Source organism: Hakea prostrata, chromosome 8 (genome assembly GCF_041222555.1).
Source record: "Hakea prostrata isolate BN-2017 chromosome 8, UWA_Hpros_2, whole genome shotgun sequence".
In the NCBI taxonomy this organism is placed as follows: domain Eukaryota; kingdom Viridiplantae; phylum Streptophyta; class Magnoliopsida; order Proteales; family Proteaceae; genus Hakea; species Hakea prostrata.
This window is the reverse complement of record NC_142607.1, coordinates 52,802,354-52,821,066: the sequence shown is the minus strand read 5'-3', so window position 1 is coordinate 52,821,066 and position 18,713 is coordinate 52,802,354. Positions and strand designations below refer to the sequence as shown.

At 36.8% G+C, this 18,713-nt stretch overlaps 2 protein-coding genes across 4 annotated transcripts; both read left to right on the top strand.

Moving 5' to 3' along the window:
• Nucleotides 1-8,061: 8,061 nt before the first annotated feature.
• On the top strand, nt 8,062-10,887 carry UMAMIT25 (nodulin MtN21 /EamA-like transporter family protein). Its single transcript, XM_089166361.1, has 7 exons — nt 8,062-8,425; nt 9,095-9,157; nt 9,258-9,374; nt 9,567-9,816; nt 9,982-10,140; nt 10,236-10,387; nt 10,472-10,887. Exons 1-7 carry the CDS (start codon nt 8,244-8,246, stop codon nt 10,629-10,631), a joined length of 1,083 nt encoding a protein of 360 aa, XP_089022487.1. The 5' UTR covers nt 8,062-8,243; the 3' UTR covers nt 10,632-10,887.
• Nucleotides 10,888-13,685: 2,798 nt separating this feature from the next.
• Nucleotides 13,686-18,533, top strand: LOC149008577 (ADP-ribosylation factor 2-like). 3 transcript variants are annotated; one of them, XM_089164592.1, is made up of 7 exons: nt 13,686-13,749; nt 14,968-15,123; nt 15,574-15,644; nt 17,490-17,609; nt 17,757-17,875; nt 18,068-18,149; nt 18,247-18,533. In XM_089164592.1, the coding sequence occupies exons 2-7, from the start codon at nt 14,976-14,978 to the stop codon at nt 18,250-18,252; spliced, it is 546 nt and encodes a 181-aa protein (XP_089020718.1). In that variant the 5' UTR covers nt 13,686-13,749; nt 14,968-14,975; the 3' UTR covers nt 18,253-18,533. The 3 variants fall into 3 exon arrangements, with proteins under 3 accessions (XP_089020718.1, XP_089020715.1, XP_089020716.1); XM_089164589.1 differs by lacking the exon at nt 18,247-18,533 and having other exon boundaries at nt 18,068-18,164; XM_089164590.1 differs by lacking the exons at nt 13,686-13,749; nt 18,247-18,533 and adding an exon at nt 13,786-13,936 and having other exon boundaries at nt 18,068-18,164.
• Nucleotides 18,534-18,713: the final 180 nt, after the last annotated feature.

The window sequence follows — 18,713 nt, the reverse complement described above, 5'->3', positions numbered from 1 at the left end:
CAATCGAATAGAAAACAAGAAAGAAAGAGACACGGGTTTTACCCTGATTCGCCTCAATGTGAGGCTACGTTTAGCGTTAGATTTTTCAATATATTCAATATTCGATTACAAAATAATATATTTAAGTGCTTATAAATCCTTTCACTATATTCAATGTTCGATTACAAAATAATATATGTATAAGCGCTTAGAAACCTTAAGCCACAACGATTCATAGGCCCAAGCCCAAACTCTAAAGAAACCCCGTGTTCATACCCCTCATAATTACCCTCTACGGTAGTGCGGGACCCCGTGTACTAATGTGAAGCATGAGCCATACTCAACAAGAGTCAATCTCTGACCCTCGTAATTCCTTAGCCAATCATCTATTGGCTACTCAACTGCCTTATTGTACTTGATTTTGTATGGCCCTTAATGATCCATGCTGTAACTTCAATTGGTTAATTAGTATATAACTCTTAATTAGATGAACATTATAATATGAAACTACCACCTCACACTAGGAATGCCTAATTGTTAGCTGAAAAATGCTTGTGTGAAACATATTCAAATCAACTATACTAATTTCAAGTTTAAACAGATTGCTTCAAGTTAGGCTTTAGTGTCTACAACACTTGAATAGGTTTATGGAGAAGCATTGACTGGTTGTCAATCTTAATGGGCTTGGAGAAGGATTCTTCAGGGGAGGAATGTATTGAAGGCTAATTTGATCTAGTTCACTGGCAGGAAAGCAGATAAATATTTGGAGGATACATGGATAGAATCTCAGTTGAATTATAAGATTCAACACAAAGAATGCTGAGAGAATTTTCAAATGTTACAAAGGTTGCTGAACTTATTGATCAAGATTATAAACAGTGGAAAGCCCAGTTAATCCACAAGAATGGAGTTTACTCTACAAAATCAGCATAGCATATCCTCTTTAAACATCTTGCGCTGGGTTAGTGGGTTGGAATGTGATCTAGAGTCCTGTTCCGTTGCTGCCCACATTAAGTGTCAACCCTTAAACTTCAAGCAATCAAGCATGGTTGTAATGGCGATATCGGGCGCACTCATCCCTCTCTCCCCAGGTAGATTTGGTCAGTTTTCACAGTTGCCCATATGGATTTTTTTTTCTTTCATTTTTTGTGGAATTTGATATTGGCACATGCAATCCTGATGATAATTTGATGTTGGCAAAGTTCTGTAAGATTGAAGCTTCTCTGAGGTGACAATATATGCCTATATATTTTTACACTTGGATTAAGTTTCCTTATTACTGCAAATGAAGTTGTCTCTTTGTTTTATTTTGGCCAAAGCATGAAAAACTTGAGTTGTCCTAGTGGACGACTTCTCTTGCCCATTAACTGTTTTTTTTTCCCCTTCTTTTCCTGCTGATGAATCTGGGACAAACCAGGCCATGGCGCATTCCTCAATTTTCCTAGCTAAGAACAGAGGCATCCTTGGTTGTGTGATCATGGAACTATGCGTGACATTTCGATTATGTCCTGAAATTCTCATGAGCTTAAAATACTCGTTAGGCATGCGATCAGAGCTGACTACAACATAATTCGACTGAAAATATCACACAATCTAAGGCAGGGGAGAGGAAATCATTGCGAAGTAATAAATTCTGTAGTACAAGTTATGGATTCATGAATTAAGTTTTCTGATATAATATTTTGGGTTGTTAAATATATTAGGTATTTCAGTTTTAGATTGGAAGGGATCTAACCACAAGTAGAAGTCAATAGCCTGGCTTTGCTATGAACTGCTAAGTTAGACTAGGTCAAATTAGGGTTAGGGTTTTGTAGGACACAGGGTTGAATGGTGGCATTAGGTTACATTGATGTAGGAGAGCCTACGAATGAAGATTAAGTTTCATTGGTGTAAAGGGTGCTGAATTTATATTGGCAGCAAGTTAGGATTAGTTTTCTGGGTTACTTGTGGAGAAGCTGGAGGAACTAAGGTTTTTTAACGGTCAGAAAGGGCTGCTACTTCGTTCTTAATGGAAGAAAATCAAACTGATGGAAGGGACAGAAAGAGGTGAGACTAATGTTATTGAGAAGAAGAAGAAATCAGGATTGGGATGTTAGTCTGGTGTGCAGTGCCTGACAGCACCAAAACTTTTCAAGAAAACTTGTATTAATTGTTTACTCAAATCATCCTAATTGATGGGGATGTATTACATGTATATGTAATTATATATCATAGATCACCTGAAATTTCTAGTTTGAAGTGACTCCTATTCACTTTTAATATGCTCAAAAGGTAAATAGAATCAAACAGAATTCTCTTTAGCTATCAAGTTTAATTACTAAACACATGCAATTTAACTACTAATCACATGCACTTATACTACCCCCACTTTATGGGTTTATATATTACGCCCCTTGCATCAATAAGCCCCAAAAGAAGAAGCATAAGGTCCTTCAAGCCCAAGCTTGGGCCAAAGTAAAGTCTTTTTAGAAACAGTTTACACAGATGGACAATCTTAATTGCATCACAAGGTTTGGTAACCCTTAACGTGTGGCAATGAGTGGCGGCCACATGATGGATGTTCCTATACCCATCTGATAGGTAAAGTTTCAGCAAAGACTAGTGGTAGTGCCTCTAAGTGAACAGATATTGAAATCCCACTAGGGTCCATCCCAATGAAATTACATGTTTGTATTTCATTGAAACTTTACACACTTGTGACTAGTCACCAGGTCTGCTTTTGTCTGAAAATTGACATGTGGGATTGGTGAGGTTCTTTCTCCATGGTTCCACCCTGACCTATCCATGTTGAGCATGCGCCAAGGGAGTGTAGGTTGGTGAAAGTGAAGGAACTTCTTCAATCCTTGATGAAGAAGTTATTGATGGAGTATCTGGTTGGAAGTGAAGTTGGGAAATGGGTTGTTGATTATACACCACTCTTGGATATTTTCACTCCGTTCCTATGCACAAGGAACCTAAATATCAATCAGTCACTCTTATCCATGAATATAGCATGGTTGCCCTACTGTCCATGTAGTCACAAGCTAAAACTCTGTAAGCAAAATGAACTCCTATCAGAGAACTGGTTTATTGATAATTACAAATGAAGCAGAAGGGAAGAAAGACATATTGCTGGATATGATAAATATAGCTTTTAAATGGTTGTCTGATTTTATTATGTTTTAAAAAGATGCTTAAATTATTATTTTTTCCCTCTTTGAAAATTGTAGTCTATATTGAAGATGAGTATACATGGTGTTACAGTTTCTGATGTTCGGGGATTTGGGGCTCAGGGAGGGTAACTGAAAGGTATTGCTGGTGAGATCTCATCTTTATTGTGAATTGATGATCTTGTTCCTTCTATATGGGCAGTCCAAATTTAAACATACCTCATTTTTTTGGCTGCCTCAGCAGTCAAATTCCCTTTGAACCTGCAAAAGAAAGTCCTTTTTCTGGCATGTTTTATCATCTCAAATTTGAAACCTTAGTAACCTCTGTTGCAATATGAAGAGGAGAATACTAATAGCTGACGGCTAATGTACAAATATCAAAGGGTGCACTGAACAAGTGGCTAATCATCCAAAAGATTTAAACAATGAGCCTTCAAAAACGTTCCCTATTTTAATCGGTTTTTATTCTCAAACTTTATTCAAGGAATCGGTTGGGGAACTTCACCCCCCTTATTGGTTGACTTTAAGAATCTATCCATTTTTCCTTTTTGCCTCCCTTCAAGAGGGGAGAACAACATTCCTCCCTAAGCTCAATAATTGGTTTTTCTGGCTCCTTCTCCCTTTTTTCTTTTTTTGAGGATACTTAGCGAGATTTACAATTAATGCACCACTGGGTCTGTGGTGTGTTGTTTTAGTTGCCTATGCTATATTTTATTTTAATCTAGTTCTCAACTGTAATCTGTAGGTTCTGAATTTTCTGAAGACAATTTTCTTAAGGAAGTAAAAGTGGGAATTGTGGTTAGCAAAAATCAGGTATGATGACATCCTTTAGTCATATTTCAGGCTTCATTATGATTAAACAAACAGTTTGGATTTTCTACTTGTATGTTGCCATGTGAAATCTGGTCAATCTCTTGCTATCAATTATTCTGCCATCTAATCTTATGTTGTAACTTCATGTGATTTCATCTTAGGTTGAAGAAGTGATTGACAAGATAATTGAGGAGGCAAGAACTGGAGAAATTGGAGATGGCAAGATATTTTGCAAGGATATAACTTTTTTTTGTGAGTAACTGCTGTAACTCGTAATAATGAATAATTATGTCTGACTACTAGATAGTGGAACTTTCCAGTTGTAGACGGGCAACAATTGTATGATACTTATGATAATGTATGTTAGCATTGTTTTACATCCAGCTTGATGCTTTGAGCTTGCATTTTCTTCCCTTTTTCCCCCATTCTAACATTTGTAGTACTAGATACTGGTAAGTTCTCAGTTGTAAGCAATTGCTACTTGAATGGTGGATACACCATTACCAAAAACACCTAGCAAGAACTTTCTTTTTGGAACACAAAGAGATTGAAAGACAGCAGACAATATTAGAACTACCATTTTGCCTGGCAACTTAAAATAGCCAAGCATTAGGAAGCTGTGTAGCCTTAAAAACTCCAGTCCATAAAGAATCATTAATGTTAGTTAACAAGGGAGTTAATTTCAATTTTGAGAAGTTGATTCATCAATTTCAGTTTTTCCAAAACCTAGTTCACTAACCTCCCATATTTTTGTTACCAAGTCAAAGCCATCTTGTGTTTTCCATGGATTTGTTCGAGTCTTCAAGATGCACCAGATGGGAACTGTGCGACAATTGATTCAGTACCAAATTTTCTGAGGTTCTGCATGCCCAACTCCAGCAATCATACATATGCAAAGAAATGAAAATGAAACTAATTAACAAACAGGAAGGAATTGCTGCTTCAAAAAAGAACATTTTCCTTATGATATCATGGCCTTGAAGGACTCCCCAGGTGTGTGAGTCCCTCAAATAGGTGCATCCTGTTCATCTGTGATAGATCCTCTGGTCAAAAACTTATTTTAACCTTTCTCTTCTGTACATTCAGATTATAGACAACCTATGGGAAATCATGAATACACGCTCAGGCAATTTTGTTGTTTAACCAATCATTATGGCCAGATGTAGATGCTGGAAACTAATTATCATTTGTCATAATTCATCCATATAAATTGACATTGTTACTGAACGTCATTCTTATTAGTATTCAAATGGTTTGGAATTAATGGATCAAAGCTGTGTTTTTCATCATGTGTGCAGTAATGCCCATTTCAGATTAATAAGAGTTCACACAGGCATGTTTTCTTCCATCCCAGTGAGAACTTACCCATTTTAGTGGTTACTTTCATATATATTCCTTCCTGGTGAAGATTGTACTCCTTGCTTAAAGTAGTTCGCCACTAAAATGTGAGGTGAAATTCAGGTCAATGTGGGGAGGAGGCAGAGAGGATCACTGGGGGGCATTCTGAAATGATTATTTCTATGACAAATAATTGAGATGTGAGCATGTTACTTCAGATTTATTATGCTATCATCTAGCCTACTCCTGATGATCGACTGTAAATCCTATTAGTTATGGCAATGAAAGGTAATTTATTCTGCGTTTTAAATTTGAAATACCCACACCAGAAAATATCTTAAATCTCAACTTCTTCGTTTTTTGATAAATGTTAATGCATTGAAAGCGGCACAAAAGAAAATTTGAAAACCCTTTCTGTATTCTTGTCCTATTACTTTTTATGTAGAAAACTTGTATTTGGCTTTAATTGGAATCTTTATCACTTTGCCTACAAAGAGTCAAGCTATAAGCCTATGATATTCTACTTGTTAAGAAAAGTAATGGCTGGCTGGGTCCTTTTTGATGCTGGCTGCTGGCTTGACACACTAACCTTCCTCCTTCATTTGGGCTTGGTACCAGCAGCCGACACTTTTGATACCCAGTGCATGAGGCTCACACCACTGTGGTCTGGGAAAGCTGGTTATAATGTATACAGCCTTACCCCTTCTTTGCAGATGCTGTTTCCAGACTTGAATGCATGACCATTTGGTCGCAATGGTTATCTATTTGGTAGAGCTTTGTCATGTTGAACTGAAACCAGAGGTTTAACAGAGGATTTTTATAATTCATGAGTTAAAGTTTCCCAAAAAACAATCCAAAATAAAAGGATAAGTTATTGAATCTTTTGTTACTCTAATTCTGCCTGAATGTTTTATCTCTTATGGTTTTTATCTGGAAACAGGGTCATGAGAACAACTCTAGAATTTAACCATGAAATCTAATATTGAGAGAGTGTTCTGAAGGATTTCTTAGTTGGCTTGTATGACTTGTACGTATAAATGATCGTTTGTTTTCTGTTCAGCAGATCAAGACCCATCATGAGGCACTGATCGATGTTTTCCTGCTGGAATGATCCGTGGAACGGAAAGGAGCACAGCAACTGACAGCCATCTCTTAGTCAGTAGTTTTTTTTAGAATCAAACAATGGAAGTATCAAATAGAAAGATGATCCATTGGTTCTGATCAAAATTTCAAAAGATCTAGATGTTTAAGATTCTAATTCAATCATTTACTCTATGTATGTCCATGCACTCCCTCGTGATGAATGAATTATTTTGCTATCTCTATGTATCTGAAATCCTTTATATGTCTCTGAGGCATGCTACTGTTCTGAAACTTTGGCGTGTGATTCATGTAATCGGATGTGGATGAGTTAACCACAAATCAATCCTTAGTCCATCCAATATATCTAACAAGAAACAGCAACTGCAACACCAATCCTATTTACAGAGAAAACAATATGTTGGTTTCCAGCATGGGTAAGACATTTCATGATCTTTGTGTAATCTCAGGTTGGCAATGAGTCAGTTCAGGTCTGATCCTGTTTGACTTGGCTTGGTTCTAGAGCATACAACCTTAACATGATTTAGGTGCCTTGAATAACTGGTTCTTGAATCCGGATCATCTCCTTGTCGGGAGAGCACAGAGTGCTCCCCATGGCTTCCTGACCACAAAAACCAGTGGGTCCCTCTGGTGGAAAAAAAGTTTTTTTTTTTTAATTTTTTCCAAAAAGTGTTTTTCACTGTGGGCCCCACTGATTTTTGTGGTCAGGAAGCCCGTCGGGGTCGCTGATCCGGACTCATTCTTCTTACCTTGCTTTATTAATTTCTTCTTGAAATAAGACGAGATAATTTAACAGAAATTTCCGAGTTCTAAATTTCAGTTTTATTATACCATTTAAATAGTCCCAAGAACTATTCAAATTCTGAGAATTTATGCCAAACATTGATATCCACTTCTGAGAATTTTAATCTTAGGATTCCAAAAATTATTTGTGGGTTAGTTGCAATAACTGTGATTCTTCCGTGCAGGTCTCTCCAGTCTCCACACCGAAGCTTTAAATGATATCAGCTGATCCTAATCATATCAACTTTATAATGCTAAATGAGGACACCCAAATATATACAGAAGGGTGTAGCTGTGTAGGTTCTCAATTTCTTATGCGAATCTAGTGTAGATGATAAAGGGGCAGCTCAGGGAGGGGACCGATCGAGACCCACAGACCAATTGCAGATCTTAACTCTGCTAAACTTTTCACTGCAACTCAACAATTCCAGAAAGGGCTATCAATCTACTTGCAGAGAGAATGATGAGGTAGTGAAAAGTATTAAATGTAAAGCAGACGAAACGTTTGAGAATGGGTCAGAATTGGTTAAATGCTATGGGCTCTGGGCTCTAGAGTGAATCAATTAGTTTCAAATACAGAGGCATAATTAGAAAGAAACATGCTCACCATGTGACTAATAAAGATAGTTCCTTGTTTCAGTGGAGTGGGTTACAGCTTTCTTTTTAACAAAAAAAGAGAAAAAGTTAAAAGCTTCAATTCAGCTGTAACGAAAAAACTCTCGGATAAAGCAGAGAAAATATGAACAGTGTGGGTTGGTGGGAAAATCTATTATTGTCGTCTTTCTAATTTCTGAGAGAGAGAGAGAAAGAGAATTCATGCAGAAGCCCAGATGAGCAAGAAATCTGACGTTTTATAGGAAACGTGAAATAAAGCAGTATGGAAAAGATTGGAATTTTCTGTAACTCTATACACGCTCTTTTTGCTCTACTTGCACGCATCACTCTCTCTAATGGCTGTAGTAATGAGCAGCAGTTTCTCTGTATATGCATTGGCTATATAAATCAGCATGCTTTGGTTCCCTGTTTCTGCATTGCTTCTCTTCTGTGTGAGTGAACCACTATATAGAGAAAAAGGAGGAGATGGGAAGAAGCTTTATATCATTACCTTGTGTGGGCATGATAGTGGCTCAGTTTGGCTTTGCAGGAATGAATTTGACATCAAAGCTGGCGTTGGATGCTGGCATGAACCCTCTTGTTCTTGTTGCTTATCGACAGGTTTTTGCAGCTGCTATCATATTGCCATTTGCTTATTTCTTTGAAAGGTACTTCCATCTGTACTTCTGCTTATTCCTATAGATTTCCTCTGTTTTTATTAGTTACTGCAGAAGTACAAAGATCAAATGGAGTTATTATGATCATTCTTTGTATGCTTTTCCAGCCCATGAAGTTTATGGTGTGGTGGAACATTTTCCATTTGGCTCTGTTTCTCTGAAAAAAGAAAAATGGGGGGCCTCAGAGATGTCTTTGAGCCTTCCCAACACAATCCTTTTTAGGGGTGACAAAATTTCAAATGAGCATGCTTACATGATGGTTATGGAAAACTGATGAACTTATTATAGTTAATCAATGTTTATTAGTCTTGGTGAACTTGCATGTCTTTAAATGATGATCAGAGTTTCAAAATAGCTTTAAGATGAAAGTAGAGATAAGACTGCATGAATTATGACCCTCCTTGGCTCCTTTCTCCAAACTGGGTTTGCAGTGGCACGAGCCTTGTGCTTTGGATATGCCTTTTTCTTTTTCTTTTTTCATTTTTTTTCTTCATATGACATATTGCATGTCAAGTCAAACTTATATGAAATGAAAAGTAAAGAATCAAATTCACTCACTGTGATATCCTCTCCACACCATCCATGTGAATCCTTGATGGTGGTTAAATTTCATTTTTAATGCATGAAAACTGATATAACCTTTGCATGTTCTTTGCATAGGAAAACCAGAAGGAAGATCACCTTACAAGTTCTTTTTCAGATTTTCCTAAGCTCCATTTTTGGGTGAGTTCCATTTCTTGGTGTTTAATTGAACTCTAATGCACACACCACACTCAACAACAAAACTATCAGCTTATGAATTCGTATGCGGGTGTTTGTGCAGGGTGACCTTGAACCAATGTCTTTATTTTCTCGGACTCCAATATTCTACACCAACAATTACATGCGCATTGAACAATTTGATACCAGCAATCACCTTCATCATAGCCATCCCTTTTGGGTAATTTTAATTCCTTCTACTTCTCTCATGTTTTTAAGGTCTTGTCAAATTTCTCAATTGTGTTATTGTGTAGTCATTGATCTAAGAATCGAGATCCTTGAGCTATTTAGTATTGGATGGGATTGATTTGGATCTACATTCCATGCTCTTAAACATTGTGTGTAATTTTTGTTGGCTTTCATGGTTTTGAAGATTGGAGACTGTTGGGATCAAGAAGAGAGCAGGGCAAGCTAAGGTATTTGGAACAATTTTATGTGTTGGTGGGGCTATGTTAATCTCATTTTACAAAGGGGAGCTTATCCATATGATGAAATCAAGCATCAATTGGAAATATGCTGAGAAGATGAACCACAGTGATTCTAGCAGTGGATCCAACTTGTTCTTGGGGCCCTTGCTTGTAGTTGGAAGTTGCATTGCTTGGTCATTATGGTTTATAATTCAGGTAAGGATGATATCATTGTCCAACTATCTTCTTAGTTCCCTCTTAACTATCACTCAAATTAAAGCACAGTGGAAATTGATTTGCTTCTGCCTTTTATGTCTCTTTCTCTGTCTGTCTTTCTATTAATCTACAATCCATGATTTCTCCTGGGGAAATAATTTGTAGGCTAAAATGAGCAAGACATTCTCTGCTCCATATTCAAGCACAGCGTTAATGACGCTGATGGGAAGTTTTCAGTGTGGAGTTATCGCAGTTTGCATGGAGCATAGCATCTCTGGTTGGTCTTTAAAATCCCATGTTAGACTTGTTGCAGCTTTATACAGTGTAAGCTTTAACACAACCTGAAACTGTTGTGTGTGTTGAACTGTTCTCTCCTATTTATCAGTTTCATTCTCAGACCTTGTTTACCATAACTCCAGGGAGTTGTGGGATCTGGAATTGCTACTTCCATCATGGCATGGTGTATAGAAAAGAGAGGCCCTCTCTATGTTTCCATGTTCAACCCGCTCTTGCTTGTCATTGTTGCCATTATGGGTTGGGCATTACTCAGTGAGAAATTATATCTTGGAAGGTAACTGTGTCTTTCGTCTTTCCTTGCCTGTTTCTTCTTAGTTCCTTGTGATAGATGCTTCAACTCACATTTTTGTTGTTCCAGTGCTCTGGGATCTTTGCTGGTAATTGTGGGTCTCTATGCTGTTCTATGGGGGAAGGGGAAAGAGATTGATCAGATAACCAGAGAGAATGAGTTGGCATTGAGAGATGAAACTGAAGAGAAAGCAAACGTGGAACTACCCGTGCATTCAAATGGCAAATGATTCAGGTTGGAGAAGCAATGAATACAAGTTATAATTAAACTTGGGAGTTTTATCTATTCTGAGTAATGTATTGTATGGTAAAATGTAATTGGTGCTGTAGCAGAAATATCCAAAATTGGAGCTTTGATTCTTCAATGGATGATCTTCAATAAATTGCATGGCCTTTTTTTTGGTAATGTAATAATAAATTGCATGGTGGTTCTCATAAATGTGTTCTTGGTACCTATAATTTATATTCCTCAATTTTTTTTAAAACTATTAGGCGTGATAATGATGATTTTTCATCATTTCCCTAATTGTCTCTCATTTGAATTCTTTCCATATCATTTTATCTTCTCATTTGAATTCTTTCCATACCATCTCTTCCTTCCATTTCATCAATATCCTAATTTGGCTTTGACTTGATTAGGTTTCTCTATTAAATCATTCCATACAAACATTTTTATTTATTCTCTATTTAGGCAGATTATTCTCTATTTTCTCTACTTACAGAGTCTTCATCTACCTTTATACTTGTTTATGTTGATGACATTTTAATTGCTGGGTCTGACACAACTGTGATTTCTAACTTAAAATCGCTTATTCAACAACGTTTCCGAATTAAAGATCTTGGATTGCTTAAATATTTCCTTGGTCTTGAGGTGGCACGTTCCAAGAAATGTATTTTCATCAACCAATGAAAATACACATTGGACATCTTAACTGATGTTGGTTTCACAGGTGCTAATCCGACTCAATTTCCATATGAACAACACTTCAAGTTAACTACTTCTGATGGTGAGCCCTTACCTGATCTAACACCATACCATCGGTTATTGGGAAGACTTATTTATCTCACAGTTACTCATCCAGATATTGTTCACACTGTGAATGTTCTTAGTCAATTCATGCATGAGCCTCGTAAACCTCATATGGATGCTGCTAATCGTTTACTTCGTTACCTCCATGGCACTCTAAGACAAGGGATTATTTTATTTGCTGATAGTGAGTTATCTCTTCATACTTATTGTGACTCAGATTGGGCAAGTTGCCCTATGACTCGAAGATCTACCACTGGATATTGTGTATTTCTTGGTTCCAGCCCTTTATCTTTGAAATCTAAAAAACAAGCTACTGTGTCCTGCTAATCTACCGAGGCTGAATATCGTGCTATGGCTGTCACTACTTGTGAACTCATGTGGTTAGTTACATTGCTAAAAGATCTTAGCGTCATGGTCCCTTGACCAATACCTTTATTTTGTGACAATCAAGCTGCTTTACATATTGTTGTGAACCCAGTCTTTCACGAGTGCACCAAGCACATTGAGATTAATTGTCATATGGTTCGTGATTAGATTTGACATGGTCTTATTTAACCCACCTCCACCACTAGTGCTGCTCAAGTTGCTGACATTTTCACCAAGGCCCTTGGAAAATATTTATTTCTCAGTCATAGAGGCAAGTTGGGAGTTCTTGACATTCACTCTCCAACTTGAGGGGGAGTATTAGGCGTGATAAGGATGATTTTTCACCCTTTCCCTAATTGTCTCTCATTTGAATTCTTTCCATATCATTTCATCTTCTCATTTGAATTCTTTCCATTCATCACTTCTCTCATTTGAATTGCTTCCATTCATCATTCATTACATTTGAATTCTTTCCATACCATTTCATCAATATCCTAATTTGGCTTTGACTTGATTAGGTTTTTTTATTAAATCATTTCCATACAAACATTTCCATTTATTATATTTACATACAAACATTTCCATGTATTGTATTTTTATGTTTATATCTTTCTTTTATTGTTCATAGTTACCTAATAGCATGGGATGTATGCTGCCTATATATTTGAGGTTCCCTTATATGAAATCATTCAACTATTTCTCCCATTGAGATAGTTTCTTAATAAAAACTTTTCCATTTCTTTCCTGAAATTTTGAAAATTTTCTTTTCACCTCCATATATCAAATATTAGTACTTGACTCCCACGATTGGAAAACTTTTTTAACGGTAAAGATAATAAGTAGAAAATTCACTGTGTTCTATGTGAAATATTGGTACTTGGCCCTCTCCTAATGTTAAATCATGGCTCTGCTCTGTCCATGCCTATGCTCTTACTGGCAGCAACCTTTTGGACTTAAATATTCTAAACTAACCACTCAATCGCGATGTTCAGGGCCAATTCTGATTAGACCTAGAAAACCCAACCGGGTAGAACAACCCCAATTCAACCTGTTTTAGTCTTTAAATTTCTCTCCAAGCTATGACCAATCAAAAAGTCCACCAGCATTTTATCACTTGCCATCCTAGTATGAATTCCATCGTTGGGTCCACTTAGATTTTCATTTCTTTTTCATTTTCATTTTGTGAGCACTTAAATGTAGATCTCACCTATTGTGTGGTGAAGACATGAGAGAGAGAGCATCGAAATGGTAGAATAATCATAAAACACTTGTCAATGGTGGGTTAGTAAAGCGGTTAAAAGCCCAAACTCCCATGGGGATATCTTGGGTTTGCACCCATCTGGCGACGTTTCATTTCCAGTATTAAAAAAACACCAGTACCAAAAAAAAAAAAAAATTTCATAAAACACTTGCCAATACAGGTTGGTTGAGTGGTAAAGATCCATACTTCTCAGTGGAGAGAGGTCATGGGTTCGACCCTTACGGACGGCAAAAAAAGAAAAAGAAAAATAATAACAATAATTATCATAAAACACTCCTACACACCAGTGGTCTAGTGCATATTGTTAAACCGGCTCGGAGTTCCTATCCGATCCATTAAATGACCCTCCCCACAGGTCGAAACCCTGTAATAACTTCCTGGACCGGCGGTCTTCAAAGTCCTGGGTCAATCAACCACGAGTCAACCTTCATCTATCAGCTCGAACCAGGACGGTTTGCTTGACCCCGGTAACGGTGGGTAGTGAGCAGCGTCATGAGCTCCATTATACAGTTTGACGGTCTCCGTCTGCTTAAAATTTACGCGTTAATTTTACTAACGTGGAGTTAACGTCGTTATCCTCGATCTTTCTATATATAGAATCTTCAATTTTGATGGAATCTTGTTGTGGTGGACAGCTCCTTGAGATCTGTAATCTCGGATCGACGACAACTGCCTCTTCCTCCATCTCCATGTAAGAATTTGTTTCGATTTCATCTTCCTTCTTATATTTCTCTGATCTATCATTTCAACCTTTCATTTGGGGTTTTTTTTGGATTCCTGTTATTGTGCTTTTTGCTTTCTGATCTGATCTGATCTGCTCAATTATCTAATCTATAGAGCTTTTACCATTTGAGTTCGATTCGATTTGCGGTATCTAGGTTGGATATACTTTCCTCGATCACTTTTTTCGATTCAGGTTTCGATTGCTGAACTTCGTTGTCTGTTATTTATAATCCACATTTCTGTTGAGAGCATATTTCTTATTTGATCGATTTATGCGTCTTTGAGGTGAATCGGATCTTTTAATTGAAGATTTGCTGTTGAAATTCGTAGGAGATTTTATTATTTTGACGTCTTAAGGTTGATGTGAATTGCAATTTTTGCTGGATCCTTGAAATGAGAATTCTTATTGTAAACCTTTTTGTCGTTGTCCCTAAATCCTAAATTAGTGGACACCTTAGTCGGTCTTAGATCCTTGTATTCGATGCATCCATTGTCAATGTGTAATTCAATAAGTGATAGTAAATCATCATCACGTCAACGTTCTATCGTCCTAATTTTCCTGTTAGAAGATTTTGTGAGTTAAAATATTTATCTTTATTAATCTTTGTATTTTGGCTTTTTAGATGATGCTGATGCTAATGACGATGACGATAATAACTTTTTCGTGTTTTTTTTTTTTTCTGTTGGAGTAAACAATGAGTTGGAAATGTTGTTTCCTTCACCGCAAAGAAAATCTTATGAGTTCTAGAGAAATGCTTGCGCGAGGGATTGTCTTTCATATGAGACATTTTATTTTCCTAACTGATTCTTATCTTGAATTGTTGACCCAACACTCCCCTCTCCTCAGAAAAGAAACAAGGAACAAGAAAACTGGGGTTGGTGGGGTTTGAAAGATTCTGTTATTGTCATTGCTGTGAATAAAATCACTACTTCTCCAGAGTTCCTATGTTTTTTTTTCACAGCTGTTATAGATTGACAGCTTCTTCATTATTGATTCGAAGATAATGTTTGAAAGTTAATCTCATATGAATTTGTTTGTCATTATGACTTTGGTAAGATTATGCCATTTAAATATTTGGAGACAGATATCCATTGGTGTACTTTGTGTGTTACTTCTTTGATAGTTTGGCACTTCACAGAAGTTGAACATTGCATATATTTCTGAGTTGGGATTCTTTTCTATCAGATTCGAAGATGGGGCTGTCTTTCACAAAGCTTTTCAGCCGGCTATTCGCCAAGAAAGAGATGCGTATTCTTATGGTGGGTCTCGATGCGGCGGGTAAGACCACCATTTTGTACAAGCTCAAGCTGGGAGAGATTGTCACCACCATTCCTACAATTGGTATGTCTTATATTGCTGGCTGTCTAATTCATAATAAAAAGATAATTCATCATTTCTAAATTCTTGCAAGGCATTATAATCTCTGCTTTAGCTTCATATTTTCCTTATGTCATCAAAGGGTAGAGTAAATTTTGTCTTAACTTTTCTCTTGTTGCCTTAAAATCTCAATATAGAAATTGATAATCTAAATGGAGTTTGTTGTTAGTCTATGCTTAGATCTTGGTTGAGCTGGATTAAGATGACACATTCCTTTTCATGGCTAAACGTCAAAATTGAGTTGTAGAACACTGTTAATGACAACAAAGATGAAACAAGGTCATCTGTCATGTACAGAGGTTATGTTCAGCCCATACATTAGCCATGGAATTGTGATCGCTTTTTGACTTTGTTGAGGGACATCTATGATCTTGTCTTACCATCATTTAACTTGTTAAACTGTTATTGTATCAGGGTTTAATGTTGAAACCGTGGAATACAAGAACATTAGCTTCACTGTCTGGGATGTAGGTGGTCAGGACAAGGTACGTGGTGGCATCTCTTGGTTCTTCTGCTTTGTTATCTTTCTTCTCATTTTCATTGAAATAGAATGGAGTGGGGAAAAATTGAACCAAATAAAGAAGATATTGTTGTCACTAGGTACAGTAGTAGGAGAGCACACCCCTAATACATGAATCATAAATGCACAGAATGTCCTTTGCATCAATCCCCTTCCCCTTACCTTTTGGGAAAACCTATAGACTCAGGATGTAAAGGATAACCAGATGTAGGTTTGCACAAATTATTCCAAGTTGCATGGTGGCTGGCATGCTAGTTGCTTACGCTCAATGTCTGCATTCTTTTCCACTACATGTTCAAGCATTTGAGATGACATTTTTATAAGTCCATTTCAGAATGCATGGTAAAGTTTTTTTTTTAGAAGGAATATTTCATACATATAAAGCATTCAATTAGATTTGTTTGGATGCACTGCTACTGCAGAGCATTGTTTGAAACTAATTGTCGTTAAATTTTCTAAAAACTCAGAATTCACTGAGGTCTTATCATCCAGGAGGTTATAAATCCATATTACAACAGAGAGTCTTCTTAATCTAGTAGTAGTCTTAAATGTTACTCAGCTAAATGGGCCTGTGTATATTTAAGCTCTTTACTTTTCATAATTAAGATTTTGCAGATAGACATTTGAATGGGCATGCAACTGGCACTTTTACTTTCAAAAAAAATGTCTTAAATGATAATCCAATCTTGTACAATATTTGCCTTCTATTTATTTATTATTTTTAATTAGAAGGTCTTGTTCCAATGATGACCTTTCTGTACTCAACACAAATATGTGTAGATGTAGCTCCTGCTACCGTTCTCTTTGGGTCCTTCTGTTTCATGAGGGAAGACTATCCATGATGTGGTGAATATTATATATAATCACATTGATAAAAGGGATGATCATCTATACCATATCCTTTTGAGTCAATAATTTGTTCTAAAATGTTTTGGGCATCTGTGTCTTATATATTCCTTTTCTTGTATCAAGGATATCTTTTTACTGGCTTGATTCATGTACTTCTTTGTTCAAATTAGCATGCTTATGGACGGTCTAGTACTGATTTGATTTTCTCCGTCAGCACTTAACATAATCATAAGCTAAACTTCTCATGCCACATTGTCTTATCAGTGTTTTCTTCAGTTTCATGGGAAAATGACTATATATTGTGGCTGACATTTCAAAAAGATTTCATCAATATTTTGTACTTTTATGTTTACATCTACAAGAATTTCCCCTTCTAGGTATATATGAAAATTTTCTTTATAAAGATACATGCTCATGGAAGGAATTTGCTAGTTAGGGATCCCTTCATTGTCGTTACCATAATTTTATGTTTACTTCTACAAGAATTTCCCCTTCTAGGTATATATGAAAATTTTCTTTATAAAGATACATGCTCATGGAAGGAATTTGCTAGTTAGGGATCCCTTCATTGTCGTTACCATAATTTTATGTTTACTTCTACAAGAATTTCCCCTTCTAGGTATATATGAAAATTTTCTTTATAAAGATACATGCTCATGGAAGGAATTTGCTAGTTAGGGATCCCTTCATTGTCGTTATCATTAGCTATCATCTTTCAAAGTTGCCTTTTTTGATAGTTGAGTCTTCAATATTGTCTTGAAGGCTTCTTCAACTACTATGAGTAGTGATTTGGAGACCTCCAAATTATGAAATCATCCATAAAGAGGCCACATGTCTTAAATGGCTGACTACTTGGGAATGCCGTTCTTTGACAGTCTACGTTCCTTCTTTCCCCATTTTATTAACTCATTTGGCCCTTGAAAAATATCTTTGATTCAATTTTGTGTGTCTGCAAATGTAGATTCGGCCATTGTGGAGACACTACTTCCAAAACACACAAGGTCTTATCTTTGTGGTTGACAGCAATGATCGGGACCGAGTTATTGAGGCTAGGGATGAACTGCATAGAATGTTGAACGAGGTAAGAGAAAGCTTCAAAAGGATCTTTCATTCCAAGCTGAGAATCCTATTGATTGGTATAAAAGGAATTGTGTTGCAGATAGGTAGTTCTATGGCAATAATGTCATTTGCCCTCAATTATTTGCCCTCAATTATTTGCCGTGTGCAGGATGAATTGAGAGAGGCTGTGCTGCTTGTGTTTGCCAACAAACAAGATCTTCCTAATGCAATGAACGCTGCTGAGATCACTGATAAGCTTGGTCTTCATTCACTCCGTCAACGCCACTGGTAAAATCAACCATGCAGCACTGTTCTTTAAAAGACTACTCTCTTTCTCTCTTAATTCATACATCCAACGACCCCCTCCCTCTGAAAACCACCTCGTAAACTTTTTTTTGGTGTCGGGGGAAGTGGTCTATCCTGGATTTTCTTGACTCCAGACCATGAGGTATTTATCTGGTCGTTTCATGTCACTTGCAGGTACATCCAGAGCACATGTGCCACTTCAGGGGAGGGGTTGTACGAGGGACTGGACTGGCTGTCCAACAACATTGCCAACAAGGTTGGTACATATTGAAAATTTGCTTAATGTGGTGATCCAAGTTGAGAAGTTCAATAAAGTGTAATTGGTTGAGCACTTTTTTTTTTGTTTATTGCAGGCATAGAAGAGGGGATGTAATTTTCAGTGATTTTTTGGGCCTGCTGTCAGACATGTCGGAGTAGAAGAAGCAGTTACTACTATTATCTTGGTTTCTTGGATTTTCCTCATATATATTCTGTTTAAAAGTGATATATTTACCCACTCTCTCACTCAGTTTATAAGTATATACATTGGTTTTTTGTTCCTAGTGGAAAGAAAAATCATTATAGCTGGAAGTGGTAGTTAAGATGAAGCTGTTGCTGTATTCCTAACTTGGTTTTCCAGTAAAATTAGATTGATGTTTTATGCCTTCAGAAGTCGTGATCCTGGTGGTACCTACATTTTAATCCCTGTTACTATTTAGCTTGAATTTGTAATGGAAGAATGCATCAGTGAAATATGAAGCACGAGCCAGCACAACGCGTTTATTTGGTTGCCAAATAACATAGCTTTTCCTGACAAGCTAGCTCTTCAAGCAATCTGTCA

Excerpts from the sequence above, each read along its gene's own strand:
- UMAMIT25 (XM_089166361.1), top strand. The coding sequence starts at position 8,244 with ATGGGAAGAAGCTTTATATCATTACCTTGTGTGGGCATGATAGTGGCT. Across the intron at positions 8,426-9,094 it reads TTTGCTTATTTCTTTGAAAG|GAAAACCAGAAGGAAGATCA; the intron begins GTACTTCCATCT and ends TTCTTTGCATAG. Across the intron at positions 10,388-10,471 it reads GAGAAATTATATCTTGGAAG|TGCTCTGGGATCTTTGCTGG; the intron begins GTAACTGTGTCT and ends TTGTTGTTCCAG.
- LOC149008577 (XM_089164589.1), top strand. The coding sequence starts at position 14,976 with ATGGGGCTGTCTTTCACAAAGCTTTTCAGCCGGCTATTCGCCAAGAAA. Across the intron at positions 15,124-15,573 it reads CACCACCATTCCTACAATTG|GGTTTAATGTTGAAACCGTG; the intron begins GTATGTCTTATA and ends TTATTGTATCAG. Across the intron at positions 17,876-18,067 it reads TCACTCCGTCAACGCCACTG|GTACATCCAGAGCACATGTG; the intron begins GTAAAATCAACC and ends TGTCACTTGCAG.